The 23,292-nt window shown below is 44.5% G+C and overlaps 1 protein-coding gene across 2 annotated transcripts; it reads left to right on the forward strand.

Moving 5' to 3' along the window:
• The first annotated feature begins 299 nt into the window (after positions 1 to 299).
• On the forward strand, positions 300 to 21,704 carry WDR31 (WD repeat domain 31). Of its 2 annotated transcripts, XM_027105145.1 has the most exons (11): positions 300 to 1,026; positions 3,681 to 3,777; positions 10,341 to 10,481; positions 10,925 to 11,057; positions 12,472 to 12,546; positions 13,263 to 13,407; positions 13,511 to 13,611; positions 14,801 to 14,868; positions 15,839 to 15,980; positions 17,546 to 17,708; positions 19,223 to 21,704. In XM_027105145.1, the coding sequence occupies exons 3-11, from the start codon at positions 10,369 to 10,371 to the stop codon at positions 19,381 to 19,383; spliced, it is 1,101 nt and encodes a 366-aa protein (XP_026960946.1). In that variant the 5' UTR covers positions 300 to 1,026; positions 3,681 to 3,777; positions 10,341 to 10,368; the 3' UTR covers positions 19,384 to 21,704. The 2 variants fall into 2 exon arrangements, with proteins under 2 accessions (XP_026960946.1, XP_026960948.1); XM_027105147.1 differs by lacking the exon at positions 10,925 to 11,057.
• Positions 21,705 to 23,292: the final 1,588 nt, after the last annotated feature.

The following is a 23,292-nucleotide window of genomic DNA, read 5'->3' on the forward strand; positions in this document are numbered from 1 at the left end:
AAGTTAAAAGAGGACATTTATTAAGTGCTTTCTCCGTGGCTATTACAGTGATACCCTCTTTCCTTGGATTATATAGATTCTCTGGCAGCGCGGTCTTGGGCACATCGATCCTATTCTCTGGAACCTCGTCCACGCACTGTTGCAGTAAGAAGGCAGGGCGGGGCGCTCTCGGCTCGACCCCGGGAGACGTCAGGCGAGAGGAACGGCGATTCGGCGGCCGGCGAGGGCGCCCGGAGGGTTTTCGCCAGAACTCCAGCCCTAGCGACGCGCGCCTAGTTGCTAAGGGCGGAGGCGCGGGAGGCTGTGGACCTTGGAGGTCGCGGATGCCCTCCGGCTCGGCGTCCTCCGTCGGCCTCAGCTTCCAGCCCGACCGGCCGGCCGGAGGGTATGGAGCCCGAGGCGGGAGGAAAAGGCGCAGCTGGCGGGAGGGGAGGTGGGAGCCGTCGCTCTCTCTGAGCCGAAGCCTCTTGCCTGGCCGAAGCGGGGAGCGGGTTCCCAGGTCCGGCCTTGCGTTGGGTGGCGTTACATCCAGTCTTGGGCAAACACCCCTCCATCCACTCCTACCCCCGACCCCCATCAAAAATAAGCTTTGGCCATACGCTTAGAGAGGGCGAGGGGCATTTGTGATCTGAACAGCCAGAAAGGAAAGACTGCGCACAGGTTGTCCCCAAAACTTGGGGCAACCTTGGGAGTTCTGACCTAGTACTGATTCCCTGACTGACTTTGGGCAAGACGCTGTTATTCTCTGAGCCTCTGTACCATTAGTGGGTCAAATCAGACCATTTCCCACTTGCTTCTGGTTTTGTTTCTGTTTGAGCTTTGGTTTAGATTCCTTGGTCTTCCAGAGTGTAGTTTAGATGTGTGCAGAGGGAGATGTGGGGAGAGGGAGGGGGATATGAAATCATCATTTACATGAACAGTCGACCAGGAGTCCAGCTGAATAAGGTCCAGTACCCCATCTTCGCCCCTGTGTGACCTTTAGCAACTCATGACTCTGAGTCCCAGTTTCTTCATGGAAAATGACAGGTGGGTATATTGTGGAATATATCAAGGAATGTTGTACTGGAGAGTTAAAAGAGTGTTCTAAGAGTTATGTTTAGAGTGACCACTGAGGGACTTCCCTGGTGGTCCAGTGGTTGACTCCGAGCTTCCACTGCAGGAGGCACGGGTTGGATCCCTCGTCGGGGAACTAAGATCCCACATGCGGCGCGGTGCGGCCAAAAAAAAAGTAGTGACCACTGAGTATCTCAAAGCCTTTGAAAAGCAAATTGGGGCAGAAATGGGTCCTGGGATTCAGATTTAGAGATTTAGGCCTGATTCCACCTTGGAACCAACAAGGACATTGAGAGCCATATTGAATTGCAGGGTTTCCCAAGTCCTCTGTAGCCTTTACAGGCCTGATATCGGGGACAGGGCAGGGTAACCGCCTGAAGGATCTGTTGTTGGAGAGTTTTAAAGGACTTCATGTTGTTGGGTCCTTAAAAAGCTTCTTGCCAAGCAGACTCTCCCACCTTAGTATTTCATTCATTCATTCATTCATTCATTCATTCAAGAGATATTTGCCTTGCATCTGTTTTCCCAGGCTATGCTTAAAGTGCAAATACAAAAAACGAACAAGACATTATCCCTCCTCTCAAGTATAGTGCATGTTCACAATATAAACCATGGCAGGTAACTGAACAGTATTTTCATTTCATAGTCTACTCATAATAAATTACAACATGGACATTATTCAAGTACCTATATTTTGTTCTCAAGGTTTTAAATTGCCTTGCTATATAGTATCTAACATAATGAACTCTTAGCCTTAGAGTAATCAGTCACTCTGGTCAGGAGACATCATTGGCTTCAGTTTAATATCCTCCAGACTCATTTCCACTTGCATATGTTCTCTGTGTATATTTGTAATGTAAATTTAATATATGTGTATTAAGAGTAGAACTAATAAGAGTGAAATTGCTGCTTTCAGCATTGCTATCACTGTTAATCTAGTAATCATGCTAGTAGTCATCATTTGTTCCTAACAGTTTGCCAGGTTGAACCAAGAGTTTAGAATGCACTAGCTTTTGCAGAGATGCAGTATAGTATGCTGGTAGGGAGCAAAGCCTCTGGAGTCTGAATGCCTGGATTCAGGTTTCAGCTCCAGCACTTATTTGCAACTTATTTGTAAACTTGGGCAAGTTACCTAACATCTCTGTACCTGACTTTTCTCATCTGCAAAATGAGGATAGTAACAACATGTATCTAAGAGGCTTGTGGAATAGATTAAATGAGTTAAATATAAAGCGCTTAAACAGTCCTTTAAGTGCTATTTTTAATCTTCACAGAAGCCCAATGATAGTTATTATCCCATTTTACACATAGGAAACTGAGACTTAGAGAGGTTCAGCAACTTGCCCTAGGCCACAGTATAACTAATTCAAACCTAGGCCTCATTTCAAGGCTAATGCACCTAATTAAATATTATTCTGACTACTCTATGCTGCTCTAAATTATGAGAATAAGCCATGCTATCAAACAATAATTAGAATTTATTTGAATTCTTTTTTTAAATAAATTTATGTATTTATTTATTTTGGGCTGCATTGGGTCTTTGTTGCTGCGCGTGGGGGGCTTTCTCTAGTTGCAGAGAGCGGGGGCTACTCTTTGTTGCGGTGCGCGGGCTTCTCATTGCGGGGGCGTCTCTTGTTGCGGAGCACAGTCTCTCTGCTCTCGGCGCGCGGGCTTCAATAGTTGTGGTTCACAGACTCTAGAGCACAGCCTCAGTAGGTGTGGCACATGGGCTTAGTTGCTCCGCGGCATGTGGGATCTTCCTGGACCAGGGCTCGAACCCTTGTCCCCTGCATTGGCAGGCAGATTCTCAACCACTGCACCACCAGGTAAGTCCCTATTTGAATTCTTAAAATACAGTTGTTGGGACTTCCCTGGTGGTCCAGTAGTTAAGACAACCTGCTTCCAGCACAGGGGGTGTGGGTTTGATCCCTGGTTGGGGAACTAAGATCCCACATGCCTCGGGGCCAAAAAAACAAAACATAAAAACAGAAGTAATACTGTAACAAATTCAATAAAGGCTTAAAAAAAATGGTCCACATCAAAATAGAGTTGTTAAAATGCAATAAAACTGTGTTTCTTCTTTGTAGATGTTGATAATGGAAATTCTGGGCCAGAAATCAGGAGGTCTACCTAGTTAGAATTTTGAGCAAATGATGTTTCTGCCCACTTTCTCCAGATCTTTAAATAAAGAGTTTATATGTGATGATTTTGAAAAGCACTTCCATCTCAAATTCTATGATTCATCTTAATAAAGTATTATTTTAAACAGGAAAAATTGCCTTTCTCACAAAAACACAAAGCTCTGAAGTAAGCAGTCACCTCTGAAAATTTTTGATGAACAGAAGTACTATGAGTAAAATTAAAATATTTAATGATGAATTTAAATATATCCTATTTTGCATATTTTAAAAATAGTTGTATAATTAACATTATGGTATAGTTTCCCTAATTATTGGAAATGTGCAGTTATAAAATCTTGGAATTTTGCAAAATAGCTCTTCCTTTGTGAGGGAAAATACACTTAATCTCTTTAATTAACAATCTCTTATTTACCTTGTAAATCTCCTTTCAGTGCAAACATATGCTTAGAGAAGAGATTAATTTAAGTGTCTTTTCACTAATTACAGAGATTAGGAAGTGGCTGCCTGGACTATTTTCCAAAGGATAAACTTTACAAAAGTATTGAATACAGCAGCTCACGGAGAAGATCCTACTGGTTTGGGGGTAAGTAATTCTAAAGGTTTTCTTTTCCTTAGAATGTCCCATGAATACACTTCAGATGGAAGTATGGCTCTCAGAAGATACCAGCTAAGAATCCAATCAGTTTTAAGCAGAGCCAATCCATTTATAGCATATGCAGTTTCCAGTGACCTAGATCTATGGATGCCATCTGTCCTTAGTTTGATGACAGGGTTGAAAAATGGGTTAGGTTGGCAGATAGGAAGCCCTGCAACCTCTGTCTAACTACAAACAATACAACATTCCAAGCTTTTTGAAAACTATCCTGAAAATTTTCCTGTGGGCATATTTGTGTTACCTGAAAAACTGGATTCCCCTCTTGGTGGGTGTCAAGCCAAAAGACACAACCAAGCCAAAGAGCTTGGAGAGAAGGAAGGATTTAGTACTTGCAGCAAGAACACCAGGGATATTTCCCAAAACAGTGTCTCTCCGAACAGCAAAACTGGGGAAGTTTTACGATAAGGGTGCATGCATATTTATGAAAGGGCCCAGGTGGTGTATGCATATTCATGAGGGGCTTGAGCAGAGGAGAATTCAGCCTAGAATTGGGGCAAAGGCTGACGGAGTTTCAGCTCTAGTTGGTTGAAGTCATCAGGGTTAGCAAAGGTCAGCACCATCATTCCTTAAGTTCCAGTGAGTCTTGGGGTTGAGTGCTTGAGGGGGTTTTGGATCCTGCAAAATAGCTCAAGAATGTGCCTCAGGCTAACCTTTACCTTCAAAACAGAACTGGGAGTCTTTACAACTGATTTATTATCTCCCTGACCTGGTCAAGAGCAAAAGCCTTGTGGCCAGGCTTAGATCACAAAATGGCTGAGGCCTAAAATGGCTTCTCTTACGTCAAAGAAATTATGTCTGGTTCCGTTCCTCTGAGGACCCTCTGCCCTGTCTGCCGATGCTTGCGCTTGTTATAGAGAATCCTACAATGTCTGAACTAGGAGGGACCTTAGGTTCGCTATTTCACAACAAATGTGTTTGTCACACTGTGCAAGCCACTTGAAGTACAGAGAAGAATATGAGAGTCCTTCCTCTTATGGAGCATATAGTCTACTAAAAATCATTTAATCTGGTGTCCTCATTTATAGATGAGGAGGCTGGGGCACAGAGGGGAGGATAGAGGAGCTCAAGGACACACAGTGAGATGAAGCAGGGCTGGGGCTGGAGCCCAGGGCTCCTGATGCCACTCACAGTGTTCTTTCCACTGCATTTGCTTCTACACTGGTGTCAACTTAAAAAATATTTACAACCTAAAAGTTGAGGGTTATATTTTATTCGGCAGGAATTTTTAGGACTTCAACTCGGGAGGCAGCATCCCAAGTAGCCCTGAGAGAACTGCTCCGAGGAGTCGGGGGGGAGCTAGGATATATAGGAGTTTTGCAACAAAGGGCAGGTAGTCGGGAACATCAAAAGATTACTGTTAATTAAAGAAAACCATATATGTCAAGTTAAGGAATTTAGGGCTTTTCTAGGTATGGGAAGATGCAAGAGTCTGGGCTCACTGAAATCACTCTTTTTTTTTGAAGATTTATTTATTATTTTTTTATGTATTTTATTTATTTTTGGCTGCGTCGGGTCTTAGTTGCGGCATGCGGGATCATCGTTGGGGCATGCGGGATCTTTCCTTGCGGCGCACCAGCTCTTCATTGTGGTGCGCCTGATCTCAGAGAGGCAGCAGTGAGTGGTGGTGTGAAGCGAGATCTTAATTCCCTGCCCAGGAACTGAACCTGGGTAACCTGGATGAAAACCAGGAATCCCAGCCACCACACCCCCTGGCTCTTGCCCCCAGTAAAAAATACATTTCTCACGGAGGCAAAACTGTAAAACAGGTACAAAGTTTATCGTTAGAGACATAGCACAGCAACAAGTGGGAGAGCACACAGAGAATGTTTGTTAAGACAGAAGCAAGGCAGAGATGCACACCCGGAGAGAAAGGGTGCGGGCATCCTCCCTAATGAGGAGGAGCGCAGTGAAGAGGTGGTTAGGTCATTTATATAGGGCAATTCTTCCCGGTCTTTGTTTACCTTTGGCCAATTATCTGGTTTCTTTTTCCACACGTGACCTGCCTCAGGAGTCTCCACAACATGTGTGCGCAACGTTTTTCCAAGATGGATTACAGCCCAGAGGCCTATGGGACAGCCTTAGCATCACATATTACTTCACATATTATGGGGTGGTGCCCCCTCCTTTTTTAAATTTTTTTAATTTTTTGGTCTTCATTGCTGTGTGCAGGCTTTCTCTAGTTGCGGCGAGCCGGGGCTACTCTTTGTTGTGGTGCGCGGGCTTCTCATTGCGGTGGATTCTCTTGTTGTGGATCACGGGCTCTAGGTGCACGGGCTTCCGTAGTTGTGGCATACGGGCTCAGTAGTTGTGGCTCACGGCCTCTAGAGCTCAGGCTCAGTAGTTGTGGCTCACGGGCTTAGTTGCTCCATGGCATGTGGGATCTTCCCGGATCAGGGCTCAAACCCGTGTCCCCTGCATTGGCAGGCGGATTCTTAACCACTGAGCCACCAGGGAAGCCCCCCAACTTTTTTGACCACCAAGGAGGCTTTCTGTGCATGTGCAATGTTTTCCATGCCCTAAGGATGATCTCTTGATCTTTTAACAGGGTTTAGTCCTACTCTGTCCCTGCCATAAAAATGTCCAATGTCTGGTGATTTACCCTATTTCTGTTGCTGGTTTTTATATTGAGGTGCAGATCTCGAAATGTAGACAGGAGTCCGGTCATAAATGTGTAGTCCGGAGCCCATTTGTCTTTTGCCTCAGGAAATGTAAATGGGGCTGGTAATGAATGTCTGGCCTGGAGCCCATCTTCTTCTCACCCCAGGAAGTGTGAACAGGAGGCCAGTTGTAAATGTCTAGCCTGGAGCCCATCTATCTCCTGCCTCATGCGGGCTTGTCACTAGTTGTGGTATGTGGGTTTTCTCTTCTTTAGCTGTGGCACGCAGACACCAGGGCACATGGGCTCTGTAGTTTGGGGCATGCAGGCTCTCTAGTTGAAGCACAAGAGCTCAGTAGTTGTGGCACGTGGGCTTAGTTGCCCCGCCGCATGTGAGATCTTAGTTCCCCAAACAGGACCCGTGTCCCCTGCATTGTAAGGTGGATTCTTTACCACTGGACCACCAGGGAAGCCCCTGAAATCACTCCTTTGATATGCAGGATACTGGGGCCAGTATCCTGTGTTTTCATATCCCGAGTTTCCTCTGGGCTTACCAGCTCACCATAGGCTGTGACTTCAATCGCTGATGACTGTGACATCCTTTGTTTACTGATATGGCAGGAAATATTCCATTTCTCACTGGTTACCTATTCTTGTCAGGAGGTCAATTCTGGCAACTTTCAAATGTAGGCTGAAATTCTTCTGGAAAACTGTGGTGGGTTTTTTGTTTTAAGTGTGTTTTTTTTTTAATCTATTTTATTGAAGTATAGTTGATTTACAATGTTGTGTTAATTTCTGCTATACAGTAAAGTGATTCAGTTATACATATATATACATTCTTTTTCATATTTTTTTCATTATGGTTTATCACAGGATATTGAATATAGTTCCCTGTGCTATACAGTAGGACCGTGCTGTTTATCCATTCTATATATTATAGCTTGCATCTGCTAATCTCAAATTTCCGATCCATCCCTCACACACACACTGCCTCCGCCCGCTCCTTGGCAACTGCAAGTCTGTTCTGTATGTCTGTGAGTCTGTTTCTGTTTCGTAGATAAGTTCATTTGTGTCATATTTTAGATTCCATGTATAAGTGATATCATATGGTATCACTTTCTCTTTCTGACTTACTTCACTTAGTATGATAATCTCTAGTTGCATCCATGTTGCTGCTAATGGCAATATTTCATTCTTTTTTATGGCTGAGTAGCTTTCCATTATATATATGTACCACATCTTCTTTATCCATTCATCCATTGATAGACATTTAAGTTGTTTCCATGTCTTGGCTGTTGTAAACAGTGCTGCTATGAACATTGGTGTGCATGTATCTTTTCGAATGATAGTTTTCTCTGGATATATGCCCAGGAGTGGGGTTGCAGGATCATACTATTTTTAGTTTTTTGAGGAACCTCCATACTGTGGAAAGCTGTGGTTTTTAAAGGGAATGATATGGGACTTCCCTGGTGGTCCAGTGGTTAAGACTCTGAGCTTCCACTGCAGGGGGCCCAGGTTCAATCCCTAGTTGGGGAACTAAGATCCTACATGCCATGCGGCCAAAAAAAAAAAAAGGTAATGATGTGATGGAGAATACTTGGTGAGTTTTAGCTGCTGTTTCTGCCTGTAGACTGTTCTTCCTAGAACTAGGTAGGCTGGTCATGCCCATAAGAGACTCATCTCCTAGAATTTCTTTAAGCAGAGCCCCAGAAGAGATGAGGACTGGGTTCTCCCACCTCCACCCTCTGGCATCTCAGGGGACAGCTAGTTGCAGAGGAACATTACCCAGAGTAGCTGAGATTAGGTCCTAGTCACGTACCTTCAGTCCTAGCAGATGTCCACACTGGCCACATCTTCTGGTCTCTTTTTTTTCTCTGTTTCACCAGCAACCAGTATAGGACCTGCACAAATTAGGCGCTTAGGGGGTGTTTCCTGAATGAGTGTATGCATGAGTATCTCTCTTTCTCTTTAGTTCTCGCCTTGTTAGTTGTTGGGGGTGATGCAAGTAAGTCTAGGAAACATTTAATAATTCTTTTTATTTGAATATAGTGTATCATCCATTATTGACATTATTTAATTTCTAGGCCAGTGGCTCTCAAAGTTTTTGGCCTCAGGACTTCCTTGCACTCTTAAAAATTACTGGGGACCTCAAACAGCCTTTGTTTATATAACTTGTAGATTGGATTCTACTCTGCCACCTCCTTTTGACATTAAAACTGAGATATTTTAAAAATAGTTACATATTAACTCATTAAAAAAATAAAACTATTGCATGTAAACATAAATAACAATTTTACGAAAAATAAACATACTTTTGAAAACAAAAAATTTTGGTTGGAAGAGAGTGGTATTGTTTTACATTTTTGCAAATCTCTTTACTGTTTGGCTTAAACAGAAGACAGTTGGAGTCTCATATCTGCCTCTGCATTCAATCTATTGCAGTATGTTGTTTGGGTTTTAGTATAAGAAGAAAATCAGGCCTCACACAGAGACATAGTTGGAAAAAGGAGTATTGGAAAAAGGAGTATCTCACAGACTCCCTGAAAGGTCTCAGGAATCCCCAGCAGTCCTGAGACCACACTTTGAGAACTGCTGGTCAGGTCATCAGCTGTATTGTCTCATTTAGTGTCACTGTCTCCCACATCTCATTCTTACTACAGAATAACCTCATGACCCTGGCACACTGATTTAGAGAAGTGTCACAGTGAAATTATTTAATAGCAATCCAGCAAGCTAGGAAGGTTATATAGCCTTTTAGAATAACTAAGGCTCTTTTTCAAGAAGCTTTATTACTGGTGTAAATTATTCTCTCTCCCTCTCTTTTTTTTGGCCACACCTCGTGGCTTGCAGGATCTCAGTTCCCCGACCAGGGATTGAACCCGGGACACAGCAGGGAAAGCCCGAATCCTAACCACTAGGTCACCAGGGAACCCCCTCATTATTTCCAAATACACACTCTTAGTATTTATTTTATTACGGCAGAATATATTTACATAGCATACAATTTATTATTATTTATTATTATTGTTTAGTACATAGACAACATTATGCAACCATCACCACTGTCTAGTTCCAGAACATTTTCATTGCCCCAAGGCAGCGTTGTACCTATTAAGTAGCCATTCCCCATTACCCCATCCCTTGGCAACCACTAATCTGCTTTCTGTCTATAGATTTGCTGATTATGGGTATTGCATAGAGATGGATTCATACAATATGTGGCCTTTTGTGACTGGCTTCTTTTGCTTAGTATTATGTTTTCAAGGTTCACCATGTTATACTATGTATCAGTACCTCATTCCTTTTTTTTTTTTTTTTTCCACTGGGCCACGCAGCTTGCAGGATCTTAGTTCCCCTACCAGGGATTGAACCTGGGCCCTTGGCAATGAAAGCGCAGAGTCCTAACCACTGGACTGCCGGGAATTCCCAGTACTTCATTCCTTTTTATGGCTGAATAATATTCATTGTAGGTATAAACCTCATTTTGTTTATTCATTTATCTGTTGATGGATATTTGGGTTGTTTTCCCCTTTTGGCTATCGTGAACAGCGCTGCTATGAACATACATGTATAAATTTTGGTTCGAACACCTGTTTTCAATTCGTTGGGCTATATCCCCAGGAGTAGAATTGTTGGATCACATAATAATTCTATGTTTGACTTACTGGGGAACATCTTAATATTTTCAAAATTAGTTTTGTTTTTGCTTTTGTTTATCTGCTAATGCTGTATTGGAGGATGCATTCCCAGGGCCATAAGAGTGAGGCAGAAAAAGGAGGAAAGCAAATACCTACAGTTTGTCTTTTTCAAAAAAAGCATTTTTACATAACCATACTACCTACCATTATTGTGCCTTACACAGTTAACAGTGTGTATTCTTCTTTTTACTAAACAGGGAACACAACTTCCAGCAGCCACGTGGAATGCTATTCAGGTGCCATCTGAAACGAGCTCTTCCCCAGAAGGTCTCACGCAGGTTCTGTGCAGTGATGGGGAAACTGCAGAGCAGACTCAAATACAGCACTTATAAATACAGGTACAGCAGCCCTCCCTTGAGTGGGATCCCAAGTTTTACGCCGCATTACAATTCTCCCCTAAAGAAAGAGAAGGCCCAGAGCCATCACTGATGACCTTCCCTGAACAGTCAGTTTGGTCTGTTTCCTTTTGGATAAGAAACATCTTAGTAGGTAGTGTCTGCAGCCACAGAGAGAGGGGCCCTACATCTTTGGGAATCATCTCTAGAGTGAGCAAAGACTCTGGGCTTCTTCCTTTATCAGATTCCAGTCATTCACTCATTCTGAGCATTTACAGAGTTAATAATACCATTTCTGGTGATGTCAGCATGTCTCCTTTCTCTACTCCTTTTCTATCTTTCTCCTCAGCCTGGCCTGAATTCCTACCATAACCCACACTCTTCTTCCCCTTGCTCCACTGTGCACCCTATACCATTGGGCCCCTCATTTTCCATCCTCTCTTTAGCAGGCCCGATGGATTTAGAGACGAGAGAACTCAAACTAAAGCTTTTCAAGAGTATAGCCCAGCCCACGTGGATACCGTCTCTGTTGTTGCTGCTCTGAACTCAGACCTCTGTGTCTCCGGAGGAAAAGATAAGGTGGGGTGTGCAGTGCTTCCCAGGGAACCAGCTTATTGCAGAGAAGGGAACGGAAGGGAACCCTGCATTTCTAGCAGCAACGTTGAGTAGTGTTAAAAATATGGGCTTTAGAGTTAGAAAGACTGGGTTTAAATTCCTGCTCTGCAACTTCGTATTACTTTGGGCAAGTCTTTTAATTCTCTTGAGCTTCAGTCTCCTTATCTATTAAGTGGGGATAGTAATGCCAACTGCACAGGACCGTTGCGAGGACTGAATGGTAAGACGCTTGGTACTCTGCCAGACCACCCACATGATTTTTATGAATGACAAGTATCCTTATTCCAGCCCGTCCATTTGTAACCTACCTGCAGACACAGGAGTTATAGCAGCAAAAGGAAACTTCTAGTCTCTTTTATGCCTCTCTTCTGCCAAAATGTCTACTTTGGTGTGCATCGTGATTCCTCCCATTGTCACTAAATCTCTTTGCTTTCTCTCCCTCATATTTGGATCTATTGTAGCACTCAGATCTAGGCTCTTGCTGGCAAAAATGTTGATTATTTTGTGATAAATAATGCCTCTAATTTTCGGTAGCCATTTAGAATCTTCAAATTCCATTTTCATACTGTATTTCCTTGATTCTAAGATGCACATTTCTGCATTTTAACACCTCTGAAATCGGGATGCATCTAAAAATTGATGATATCACCATTTAATTAGCAGCATTTTGTCTTAACATCTATATCATCTTAGACGTATGAAATTTTATATATATGATCCTTACCTGTGAGGGGTAGATAGAGGAAGGGTTATCCTCTGTTTTGCAGATTAATAAACTGGGATTTAATTAGGTCAAGTGCTAACACGCTCCTTATTCCCTAGCAATGAACTACAGAGACTGGGCCAGAGAATGCTCTGAAATCCTGTTTAGGGGGAGAAATACAATAAAATAGAAAAGTATGTACCTGGAAAAAGGATGGAAGGAAATTTTAACAATGATTCTCTCTGGCAGATGGGATATGGATGAGATATTTTGAAATTAAAAAAAAAGGATCTGTTTCACAACAATGTGACTATACTTTTAACACTACTGAACTGTACACCTAAAAATGATTAAGATGGTAAATTTGAAAAAAAAGAAAAAGTATGATACAGTTTTAGGGGAAAAAATCTAATCCCACGTAGATTTTCCTTCAGGATCTACAACCAGAAGAACCTCAACCTAAATCAGTTCCCCCAGGGGAGTGTTATCCCAAGCCCATCCGTAAGGTTCAGAGGAGTGGCCCAGTGGCTTGGGGAGAGACAGAAGAACTCAAAGTAGGGGGGCATAAGGACCGAGCAACAATAAAACCTTGATAGAGAGGGAGAAATTAGGTAGAGAATGAGGTAAAGGCTTGTTGTTTCAGTTCAACTAAAATATTCTAATGACTCTCTGCAGACAGTTGTGGCCTATAACTGGAGAACTGGAAATGTGGTGAAAAGGTTGAAAGGACATGAGCGTGAAATCACAAAGGTAATTGTCATATGATTATTATCATGGAGGGAATTTGGAATTGAATAAAGGAATGTCTAATAGCTCTAGGTAGTAAGAGTGATTGAATATTCAGTGTTAAGGAAAAATGCTGGGGCTTCATTTGATGGTGTGAAGCCCTACTCCAGGAAAAGCAAAGCAAACCATTCACTAGCTATTGTTACAGGTATAGGAGACTAAATTTTTGTTTCATTATTAAGCCCTTCATAGCCCGAGTGGGAAATAGAGAAGGCTGAGATTAACTCTCCCTGACCTATCCTAGCCTAACAGGGTCTTGTATTGAAGGCTTACTGAGTGTTTACTATAGCTAGGGAAATGACAAACTCTCCATGCTCAGGAACCTTTTAGCCTAGCTGGGGAAATGTTTAAAAAGCCAACAACAGTTAAATAAAAATTAATTTGTTAAAGAGCATTAAATAGTAGACTGAGCTTCCAGTGAAAATGGTAATGTCAATTTATATAACTCGCCTCTCTGAAGTCCACCTAAATGAACTAAAAATTCACAAGCAAACTCCATCATAATGAAACTAGGCATCAGCGACAATCACACAGCACAGAATATACTTACCTACCAGGGACACTGCATTTGGAACCAGCCTGAGAAAGAACTCCAGGCTCTAGCAGTCTTATCTCCAGCTCTTTTTCCCATTTTCAAGTCCAATGAAACAAACACACTGGAGCTTTTTTTTCTTGAGCAGATAGCTTGTATTCACAAATCAGGCCAGTTCTTCAGTGCCTCTCGCGACAAGATGGTCATGATGTGGGACTTGCAAGGCTCCTCACAACCAAGGCAGCAGTTCTCCGGCCACAGCATGGTGGTCACTGGATTGGCTGTGAGTCCAGGTAAGGTAAAGCTAGCTGATCTCTTCCCAACACCGTTGTACTTTCTGAAAAGCCCTGTTCCAGGCCTATCTCATGAACCGTCTTCTTGCCACTGTTTCCAAAGACACATCACAGCTATGCACTGGCTCTCGTGACAACACCCTCCTTCTGTGGGATGTGGGGACCGGACAGTGTGCGGAGAGAGCATCAGTCTCCAGGAACCTGGTATGAACTCAAACTTGGTACAGAGCAGGGCAGCAGGAGGGAGCATGGGGTGAGGAAGGGCCTGGGAAAGAGATCAGGAGACACATGACCAGGCACTAGAGGACTGGGTCCTAATTACTGCTCACCCCCCAACTCTCTGTTAGACCCCGGCCTCTCAGGGTTATCGGATTAGATGATCTCTTAAGTTCTTCCACCCCAGAGAACAACTCCACTAGTTTATATTGGAGTTTTAAATGGTGTCCTCACTTATTCCTTCAAAACATAGTTATTCCATATCTTCTGTGGACCAGATACTGTGCCAGAAGCAGGGTTAGTGACCCAGGGCACAGTCCCTGGGCTTCAGGAGCTCACAGTTTATGCTTATTGTGTGTTCTGTATATGTAACACTATGCAGAGAAATAAGCATGACCTTTTGCTGTATGTGTAATTTGCTCTGCTTATGAAGACCAGTGTTTTCTGTAGCAAACTGGTATATCAACTCCACAGCCTTTGGGGTCAGTCATACCTGGATTCAAATCATGGATTCCTTACTTTTTAGGTGTGCTACCCCAAGAAACTTACTTAGAGTCTCAGTGTCTTCATTTATACAATGGGGAGAATTATATCACCTCACATGGTAATGTCCTTTAGTGGTTGTCAAATGCCAGTCATAGTCATCTTTTCCAGTTTTGAAGACAACTGCCCATGGAAGCATGTGCTTGCCCTGTGCCCCTCCATATTTGTGCAGGTTTCTGGAAGAAAAGAAAATCGTGTTACCCTGGGTTGTTCTGAAAACTGTTTCATGTCTGTCCAGCAGGGGCTGCAGGGATAAAGCAAAACAAGAACACTCTTCCTGAACCCCGTGAGGCCTCAAGCTAGGGTTTCGTTGATCTCACTTTAGAACAGGGGCTGCTCTCCTTAGGTGTAACCCAGCCAGCGGTGTTTGGGTTTCAGGCACTCTAAGAGTGCCTGCATGCATTTTGGGGCTCACAACTGGCCCAGCTGCTTCCATTGCTGCTGATAACCTAGGAACTGCAGGTCGAGCATGACTGGTGGGAATCTGCAAAACATAAAATCCCTCTAAGTCAGATGTGCTAGGTTCGACATCTTTGAGAAGTGATGGCAGAGATGCTATTTAGCGAGATTTCCAGGAATTACAGCAGAGGAATGACATGGTATGGAGAAGTTTTGAAAATTTTGCCTCTTCCAGGTCACTCACCTGTGCTGGGTCCCCAGAGAACCTTATATACTCCAGACCTCTGAAGATAAAACCATCAGGTGGGCTTACTAAGCAGCAAGAAAGTGTTTCTGGTGAAGGTTTGTGGCTCCCATGCTTACATAACCTGTTCCTACTCTGCTTCTCCACATTGCTTCTCCTTCCACCCCTCTGCCCCTCGCCAGTGCTGGGGTCTCTCTGATTTGGGTGGATCATGGATCATGTGGTTAGAGGTTGAGTGGCAGGAGGTCATCTTGTTCTGACCGGTTTCCAAGCAGCTGATTCTGCCAGCCCCCACTGTGGAGATGTGTTCAGAGTAAACTCAGAGTCAGTCACTCACTCGTCCCGCCCCTCAAGCGGCCCTTGCTTGGCTCCATATGTTCTCAATCACTCAGCCCTCTGGTGAAGCCCTCCCTGTGGAAGTAGGGTCAGAATCACCATCAGGCAAGTCAGGTGAAGTAAACCCTTCTTAGACTAGAAAGCATGACCAGAAACTTTGGATCTCAGAAGAGATTCTACTTACAAAATGGGAGGAAGGAGATAAAGAGGTAAAAATGAGACAAGAGGCAAAACAAAACAGTCCCAGTAGACCCCATGGCTCAGGTTGGCCAAGACCTATAAATCTTCTGTATCTGATTCTGGAATGATGACTGCTCCTCTCCATCATGATAAGTATCTTTAAAAATTTTTTTTAAATCGCAGACACAGAAATATTCTCTTGTCTGTTGAAAGTAGTATCCCAAAGGACCAAATTAACAAATTAACTTGTACAATTAAGATACTTGGTCTAAATTCCTGTTAATTAGATCTCAGAATAGAAAGAACTCAGATGTCATTCAGTTTGGTTATTTCCTGCCAGCTTTGGAGTCTCTGAGATTGATCTGGTTCACGTTGCTGTTTTTAGGTAAATCACGGCGTTCCATTCTGACTGGCCAAGGCGGCAAAGAGCCAAGACTTTGCCGTTAACAAGTTGTTACAGGTGCCTTTCAGCACATTTACTATAAACCCATTCCCTGCTGTAATTTCTTTCAGATTATGGGACAGTCGGGGGCTGCAGGTAGCTCATGTATTTCCCGCAAAGCAGCACATCCAGACCTACTGCGAGGTCAGTGAGGATGGACACAAGTGTATCTCCTGCAGCAGCGGCTTTGGAGGCGAAGGCTGTGAAGCCACGGTGAGAGACTGCAAGGTTCCAGGTGTTTGGTTGCTGATGAGAAACGACTTCCTCTGGCTTCCTGCCTGTACTGGGCTACACAGGCAGGCTCTACTAATGTCTCAGGCCTATTCCAAGTGCATACTGTCAGTGATCCTTTGCATTCCAGACACTTCTTCCAAGAAACCACCATTGCCTAAGCTCTCTGCATTGGTCGCAGAAAAGAGGAATGCGATGAAAGTCAAGATAGGAAGGCATTAAATACAGAACCAGCCTGTTAATGTCCCTACTCCCAACAGAACTTAGAAAGGGGAGGGACTGTTTGAAGAACCAAGTGTGCTCCCACTGTACGTGTGGTCACAGTAAAGGAGTTCAAGCTCTTCGGGAAGTTTGGAGCTCTAGTGTTGGTTGAGGGCCCATCCCATCCCTAACCCATATACCTTTCCTTGCAGTTAATTTCGGGATTGATTGCCTAGGCTCCTCCGAAGTACCTTGGATTTCTTTCTTTCTTTCTTTCTTTCTTTTTTTTTTGGTTGCACCACACAGCTTGCAGGATCTTAGTTCCCCGACCAGGGATCAAATCCGTGCCCTCAGCAGTGAAAGCAGAGTCCTAACCACTAGACTGCCAGGGAATTCCCAGCACCTTGTATTTCTAATTGTGAGATATCAGTTTAAAGGCTTATCTATAATCCAAATAGGACAATTACAGTTCCCATTTTATTGGACACTTACTATGTGCAAGGCACTGGGCTGAGCACATTATAGTGCATTATCTCATTTAATCCTTAAAACAACCTTGTGAGTTAGGTATTATTATAGTTCCCATTTTACAGATGAGGAAATAGAGGCACGGCAAGTTGAAATCTCTTGTACAAGACCACACTAGTAAATGGTAGGTTGAGGTGTTGAATCCCAGGCTATTGATGTAGCATCTCTTCTCCAGGCTAAGCATTTCCAGCTCTTATAACTGTTCCTTGGATGACATGGTGTCCAGTGATTTCATTATTTTTTGGGCACAATTCCATCTGCTCTTGTCTGTGAGCATTATTCTCCAGGTGTGGTCTGATTTGTATCAACAAGAGTGGGCTGGCAGGACTATCATCTCCCTAGTTATAGAATCTAGTCTTCTTATACCAAGATTCAGTGTCTAGGCATTACATCGGAAGATCTGCACCTGTACGTACTTATGAGAAGGTGCTCCTAACTATGGGGCCCCACAGGACCCACAGATGCCAAGAGGCTGTCATAAGGCAGCTCTTGAGCTGTCATAGAAGAACCCCATTCTGTCCCGTCGTGCTACAGGACTTGGAGCTTTCACTAACCATGATGATAATAATGAAGGCAACAACCCTCTGGCACATCCTTAACCTGGGTTGTTTGAGGCATAGTTGTTGCTGAAATAGTCACCGCATGGCTGGATGCTTGGGTGTGTGGATGGGATGGATGAAGATAAGGGTGTCTATGAGGAGGTAAGTGGAGGGAATAGGTGCATCATGAGACGCCGGGGAGAGGATATCAGTGAATGAAGCATGTCTAAAGCTGGAGAAATACGTACATGTGAGCCAGCCTCTGTCATTACTTTGCAGTTGTGGGACCTAAGGCAGACGCGGAACAGAATCTGTGAGTACAAGGGGCACTTCCAGACTGTAGCATCCTGTGTCTTTCTACCAAGAGCATTAGCCTTGATGCCCATGATTGCTACCTCATCGCATGACTGCAAGGTGAAGATCTGGAACCAAGACAGTGGAGGTAAGGAGCCTGCTGTTAATGCTTCTCAAGGATACATGAAGTCCTACAGGCTTCCTTAAAACTCTTCCTTCCATAGCTCAGCATATACAAAGCCACCCATGTCCTGCCACTGTCCAGTCCCATAGTGGTTAAGAGATGACACCAAGAGGCCAGAATCTTTGTCCAATCTCTGCTAGGAGCTGTCACCATGTAACCCCTGGTATCTTGTTGTACAGATTCATTCCTGAGAGCTCACATGTATTTTGATTCTTTTATTCTTTCTACCTGAAGTTCCTCATCTGGTTTTAACTTGTGTTGCTCAAAATGTCTGGAAAAGAGAACGAGAATTGCCATTTTAAAATTCATCCTCGAGGACAAAAATGAGACCCTTAGCTCAGAGGGCATGAGGTGGGGTAAGGATAGTCTCAGAAAGGCTCTGCCCTCTCTTGACTCTGCAGCCAAGGTTTGGGATCGCAGTAAGGCAGTGACACTTCAAAGCACCAGAGAAAAAGATGTTTAGGGAACAAGCTGCCCAGAGCCCTCCATGCAGTGGTGCGGCAGAACCAGCTCCTACTGGCTGATTGTTAACTATTCAGGAATATCCGATATGGTCGTGGTGGGAGTATTTACACCATGAGAACTGGCAAATGCCATGAATGGAGGTAGTCTTCTTTTCCTTCCAAAAAGCCAGTTTACCAGCACCCCACTGCCCCAGTGCTATTCTGTCCTGGACACTGGCTTCTGCCAGACACAGGGGTAACATTAATTTAGAGAACCTCAAGCCAGATCCCTTTGACAGTCATCTCCCAGAAACTCAGCTCCCAGCAGGGGAGGATAGGGTCGCTCCCTCAGAGAAAAGGTGTGGGATCACGTCTAGTGGCTCACAAGCCAGGTGTGGGATCACGTCTAGTGGCTCACAGCGAGTGCAGCCTGGCTGCACCCTCCCGTGGAGTTGTGGGAGGAGGGGGAGAGCAGCTGTTCTAGATGCAGGAATCAAAAACCTGAGCCAGGGAGAACCAGGTGTGCAAGCGCTGCCCTGCCTGTTAGGTATGAAAGTGTAGCTCTTAGACGAGCAGAGCCTGCAAGATGCAAATGGAGGAGACTGGGTCAGCTGGCAGCCTCAGGCCGCCCTTCAGCTCCCCCATCATCCTTTGTCCTGAAGGGAGCTAGACCCCAGGGAGCCAGCAGCGGAAGATCAGTGTTCTTATCTGTTTTCTCTGAGCTGACCCATGCTTTGTTCTCTGGGCAGGTGTCTGAGGGTAGCATTTTAACATGGCCTTGCGGTGAGGCCCCAGTTGTCCAACGTACTTCCAGGTGGCATACGTCTTGTTGGGTCCACATGCCATTCTCTAGACTTGACGTCTTGGGGTTGACTTCCCCTCTGATGCACGTTCCTCTGAGGCACACAGTACCTCTCTCTTCTGGGTTAGATGCACATAGCACGTGCTTTATTTCTGGGGGTTTCTTACAAAGACACTGCCTTTCATGACATGTGCACTCTTGGCCTAACGCGCTGGTTCCCCCTTCCTTCCCAGCCTGCCTTTTCACCTTGTCTCTGGATGGATCAGGACCTTTGACTTCCCTGGCTGTGGCTGACACCGTCTCCTTATTGTGTGCAAGTTTCAGCAGAGGAATTCGCTTACTCAGGGTGGACGATAGCCGAGGGCTGGAACTGCAGGAAGTGGCAGGATTCTGAGGCCAAGACACCTTCACTGGACAATAGCAAACTGTGGCCCCTCCTTACTCAGTGTGACTTTGTATTTTTCCATGTTCTCTTGGGGGGAGGGCCATGTGGAATGGTGTTCTTTGCTTAGGCTCCCTTGGAAGGTATATCAGTGTTAGAAGCCAATTTAAGTCTAGTGGTTCAAACTCAGGTGCAGAGATTAGAAATATGGACTCAACCATAAGGTTCTCAAACTAAGTTAAATCCAAATGCGATTTTTAGTGAGCTTTGGGGACTGCTCTTCAAAAAAAATTAATGGGCCTCTTGCTTTCTGAGATGGCCCACACTCTGTCCGTGGAGTGTGTTTCTCCCAAGGCTGTCTCGCCTTTTGAGACAGACCGCATTCTGTCTATGGAATGTGTATCTCTCTCTAAAAAAATGTTTATGGCTTGGAATGATGACCTGTAGGTATAAGAGTGATAGGCCTCTGTCTGTGAGAGTCAGAACACAGGTCTGAGTCTATTGAACTGACCTTTCCCATGTCTCCACGAAAGAAGAAAATGCAGCAAAGAGAGAAACTCTGTTTTGGTTGCCTCGCAATTATCTAGATGGGAAAGAATAGTGCAGCTCCATGGAGGAAATGGATTGTAGACATGAGATTAAGCTCTAATCACAGCCCCTCAGCAATGTGAAGAATCAATGTTAGGGCAAGAAAGCAAAAGCCTTGGCTTCTACTCGGTGTAGTCGCAGAGGGGAGGTGGCAAATCCCTAGACCGGTGCTAGGGCTGCACAAACACGAGACCTGCGCTGGCGTGAAGAGGCCGGCCACCGCAGCGCCTCGCCCACAGTTAGACGAGTTATCAAACCCGTTCCGTGGATAAGAAAATGCAGAGATGAAGCCTAAAAAAATTGCATTTGTATATTTTAACATTTTTACTTAGTTTTATACAACTCTTTCTGGGGAATGGCCAGAATAAGGCAAAGGGAATCTCTGCAACAACAATGGAACATATAGAAAAAAGCAGAAAGATGGATTCAACTGTGCCAGCCACTGAGCCCCCCTCGGTGAGGAGGAGCAGGATGCTCGGCTCTGTCTGTGTGGCCCCCAGGAGCTCAGTCCCCAGCCTGGTGCTCACAAGCCTGCTTTCCTCCAGGAAACAGTCACTCCTGCAATCAGGCAGGTCCATACCTAAGGCAGCTGAGGCCTGGAGAGTCCCTTTCTGATGAGTCCCAAAGAAAGATTTAGCATTCGTCCTCTCTGGCCCCTGCCTGTCCCTGATACCAGTGGCTGACAGCCATCTTCCTTGTCCCCTCCTGCTCCTCTTTGGGGCCACCTCCCCCACGCTGCCTCCAGTCACGAGGCAGGAGAATCTTAAGCTCGTGCAAAGCGTCAGACCTGAATTGGACTCTCCATTTCCCCATGTAGCTGGATGATCTTGGGAAAGTTATAAAACCTGTTTCCTCACTTATAATATGGAGCTTCATAATCAGACGTTTTTTACGGGGCTGTTCCAAGGATTCAACTGTGTTAAATGTCAGGCAAGCTAGTGGGTGCTTACAAATGGCAGCCACAGCTCCTTAGCACCCGCTCTGTCCAGACTAAACGCTCACACAACACATTTACCACTCCTTCACCCGTTCTCCTTAGATGGTATTTTCTAAACCTTTAGCCACTGTTCAGCTTCCCTGTGATTCCCTAAGTTATGGATCTTTGAGCTCTGAAAGGACAAAGTGGGTGGTGGGAGAGGAAGCTGCATCGTTGAGCACCTACAGGTGGCTGAATACATGTATCCTCACTGCAGTTGTGTTATTCTCATGTCACAGATGAGGAAGCTGAGGCCCAGGGACATCCAGTCCTCTGCCCGAGGTTACACGCGTGGGGAAGAAGGGGAGAACTGAGATCTGGGCCTGGGTCTGCCTGACTTTCCTCCTCACCCCTTTGCCTCTGCATGATGTCACAAAGTTCATTTTAGAAATTTGTAGGCCATGACATTGTGTATTTTCTGGACCAGTTATTAACTTTTTGGCTCCAAGGAGATCCTCCTGGCCAGGTGCCTGGGAGCAGTAGACAGGTGTCTCGGGGAAAGTCCTAGCAAATCCCGAACTATTAGTGCTACAGGTTAGCCTTTCTTCTAGAAGGAAGACAGAAAATCCAAGGGAGTGGTTGGGAGGGGTCCCAGGAAAGGGGAACAGCGGGAATATATGTGAGAAAATAGAAGGGCTCTGATGAAGTAGCCCAGTTCTATTACCAATAAAATTGTTTCCCAGGCTTCCCTGGTGGCGCAGTGGTTAAGAATCTGCCTGCCAACGCAGGGGACACGGGTTCGAGCCCTGGTCCGGGAAGATCCCACATGCCGTGGAGCAACTAAGCCCATGCGCCACAACTACTGAAGCCCATGCGCCTAGAGCCCGAGCTCCGCAACAAGAGAAGCCACCACAATGAGAAGCCCGTGCAGTACAATGAAGAGTAGCCCCCGCTCGCCACAACTGGAGAAAGCCTGCATGCAGCAACAAAGACCCAACGCAGCCAAAGGTAAATAAAAATAAATAAATAAATGTTTCCCTACACTCTATACATGCTTGCTATAAAAATTCCTTATCTGTGCATTTTAAGTAGAAAAGAGATTAATAAATCCAAATGTATTATAGGATTTTTCAGTCTTATATGCTCTAATCAGGTACTCTCAGCACCTAAGATACGGGCTGCTAAAATGCGTTCATTTGTGCATTGAACACTTCATTTTAGAGGCTATTCCTCTAAAACCATATAAAGGAATTTTCCAAAGACACCTGACTTTTTCTTTTTTTTTTTTCCTTTTTTGGCCACGGTGCGTGGCGTGCAGGATCTTAGTCCCCCTACCAGGGATCAAACCCACGTTCCCTGCAGTGGAAGCGTGGAGTCTTTATCACTGGACCACCAGGGAAGTCCAAGTTTTTTCTAGGAAAGTATATAAACCCTTGGAATCTGGCCAATTAAATTTTAAAAAAAATTATATATTTACTTATATAAGTTGAAAATATTTATATATTTAAGGAAAAATGCATGGTGATTATTAATGACCTTTTAATTTATTTTTTGGTGGCTTATAAGAGGACATTTATTTTTACTAAAGGTTAAAAATAACCTGGAAAAGAGTGATTATTTTCTTTAAAATAGCTACCAGCAAGTACTGTGATGCAGTGAATATCATTGGTATCCCCAAGTATCAGACAAGTCCCCATTATCACTATCTTCCTGAACAGTGATTATTAAAGAAGGTTCCCCAGGAGTTCTGAGTTTACAGTCATTGAAACAGAAATAATGTCCGATCTTTTAGCTGTAGCAGCAGAAATGTACCTTCACATGTGTGTTTTCAGCACTGGTATTGAGAGACGTGTTGTTTTCAGTCTGTAACAGCCTTCATTTTGACACAGGAATGGCAAGTATAGAACTCAGGTCACTTGTTTTTTTAATATTTATTTATTTATTTGGCTGCACCGTGTCTTAGTTGCAGCACACGGGATCTTTCGTTGCAGGGTGGGGGCTCTTTGTTGCGGCACAGGCATCTCTCTAATCGAGGTGCTAGGGCTCTCTAGTTGTGGCTCACGGGCTCTAGAGCACGCAGGCTCAGTAGTTGAGGCGCAGGGGGCTTAGTTGCCCCGCGGCATGTGGGATCTTAGCTCCCAACCAGGGATTGAACCCACGTCCCCTGCATTGGAAGGCGGATTCTTAACCACTGAACCACCAGGGAAGCCCCCACTTGTTTTTTTTAATCTTTTAACACTGAGATAAAGGAACTTAGCTTTTTCTGAATGGCCTTTTTAAAGCATAATTATCAAAGAACAACTTCATCATTAAAACACAGCAGACTGTTAGTTGTTCCTGCAATGGGCACTTCTTAGCACGGGCAGTCCAGCTAAGACAGCATTCCCAGCTAGGCACAGCCATAAGAATAAGTTGGT

This window comes from Aethalodelphis obliquidens, unplaced genomic scaffold (assembly GCF_003676395.1).
Source record: "Aethalodelphis obliquidens isolate GAN/ISIS:26980383/991018 unplaced genomic scaffold, ASM367639v1 scaffold7, whole genome shotgun sequence".
NCBI classification, from domain to species: Eukaryota; Metazoa; Chordata; class Mammalia; order Artiodactyla; family Delphinidae; genus Aethalodelphis; species Aethalodelphis obliquidens.

Excerpts from the sequence above, each read along its gene's own strand:
- WDR31 (XM_027105145.1), top strand. The coding sequence starts at position 10,369 with ATGCTATTCAGGTGCCATCTGAAACGAGCTCTTCCCCAGAAGGTCTCA. Across the intron at positions 10,482-10,924 it reads TACAGCACTTATAAATACAG|CAGGCCCGATGGATTTAGAG; the intron begins GTACAGCAGCCC and ends TCCTCTCTTTAG. Across the intron at positions 14,869-15,838 it reads TCTGAAGATAAAACCATCAG|ATTATGGGACAGTCGGGGGC; the intron begins GTGGGCTTACTA and ends AATTTCTTTCAG.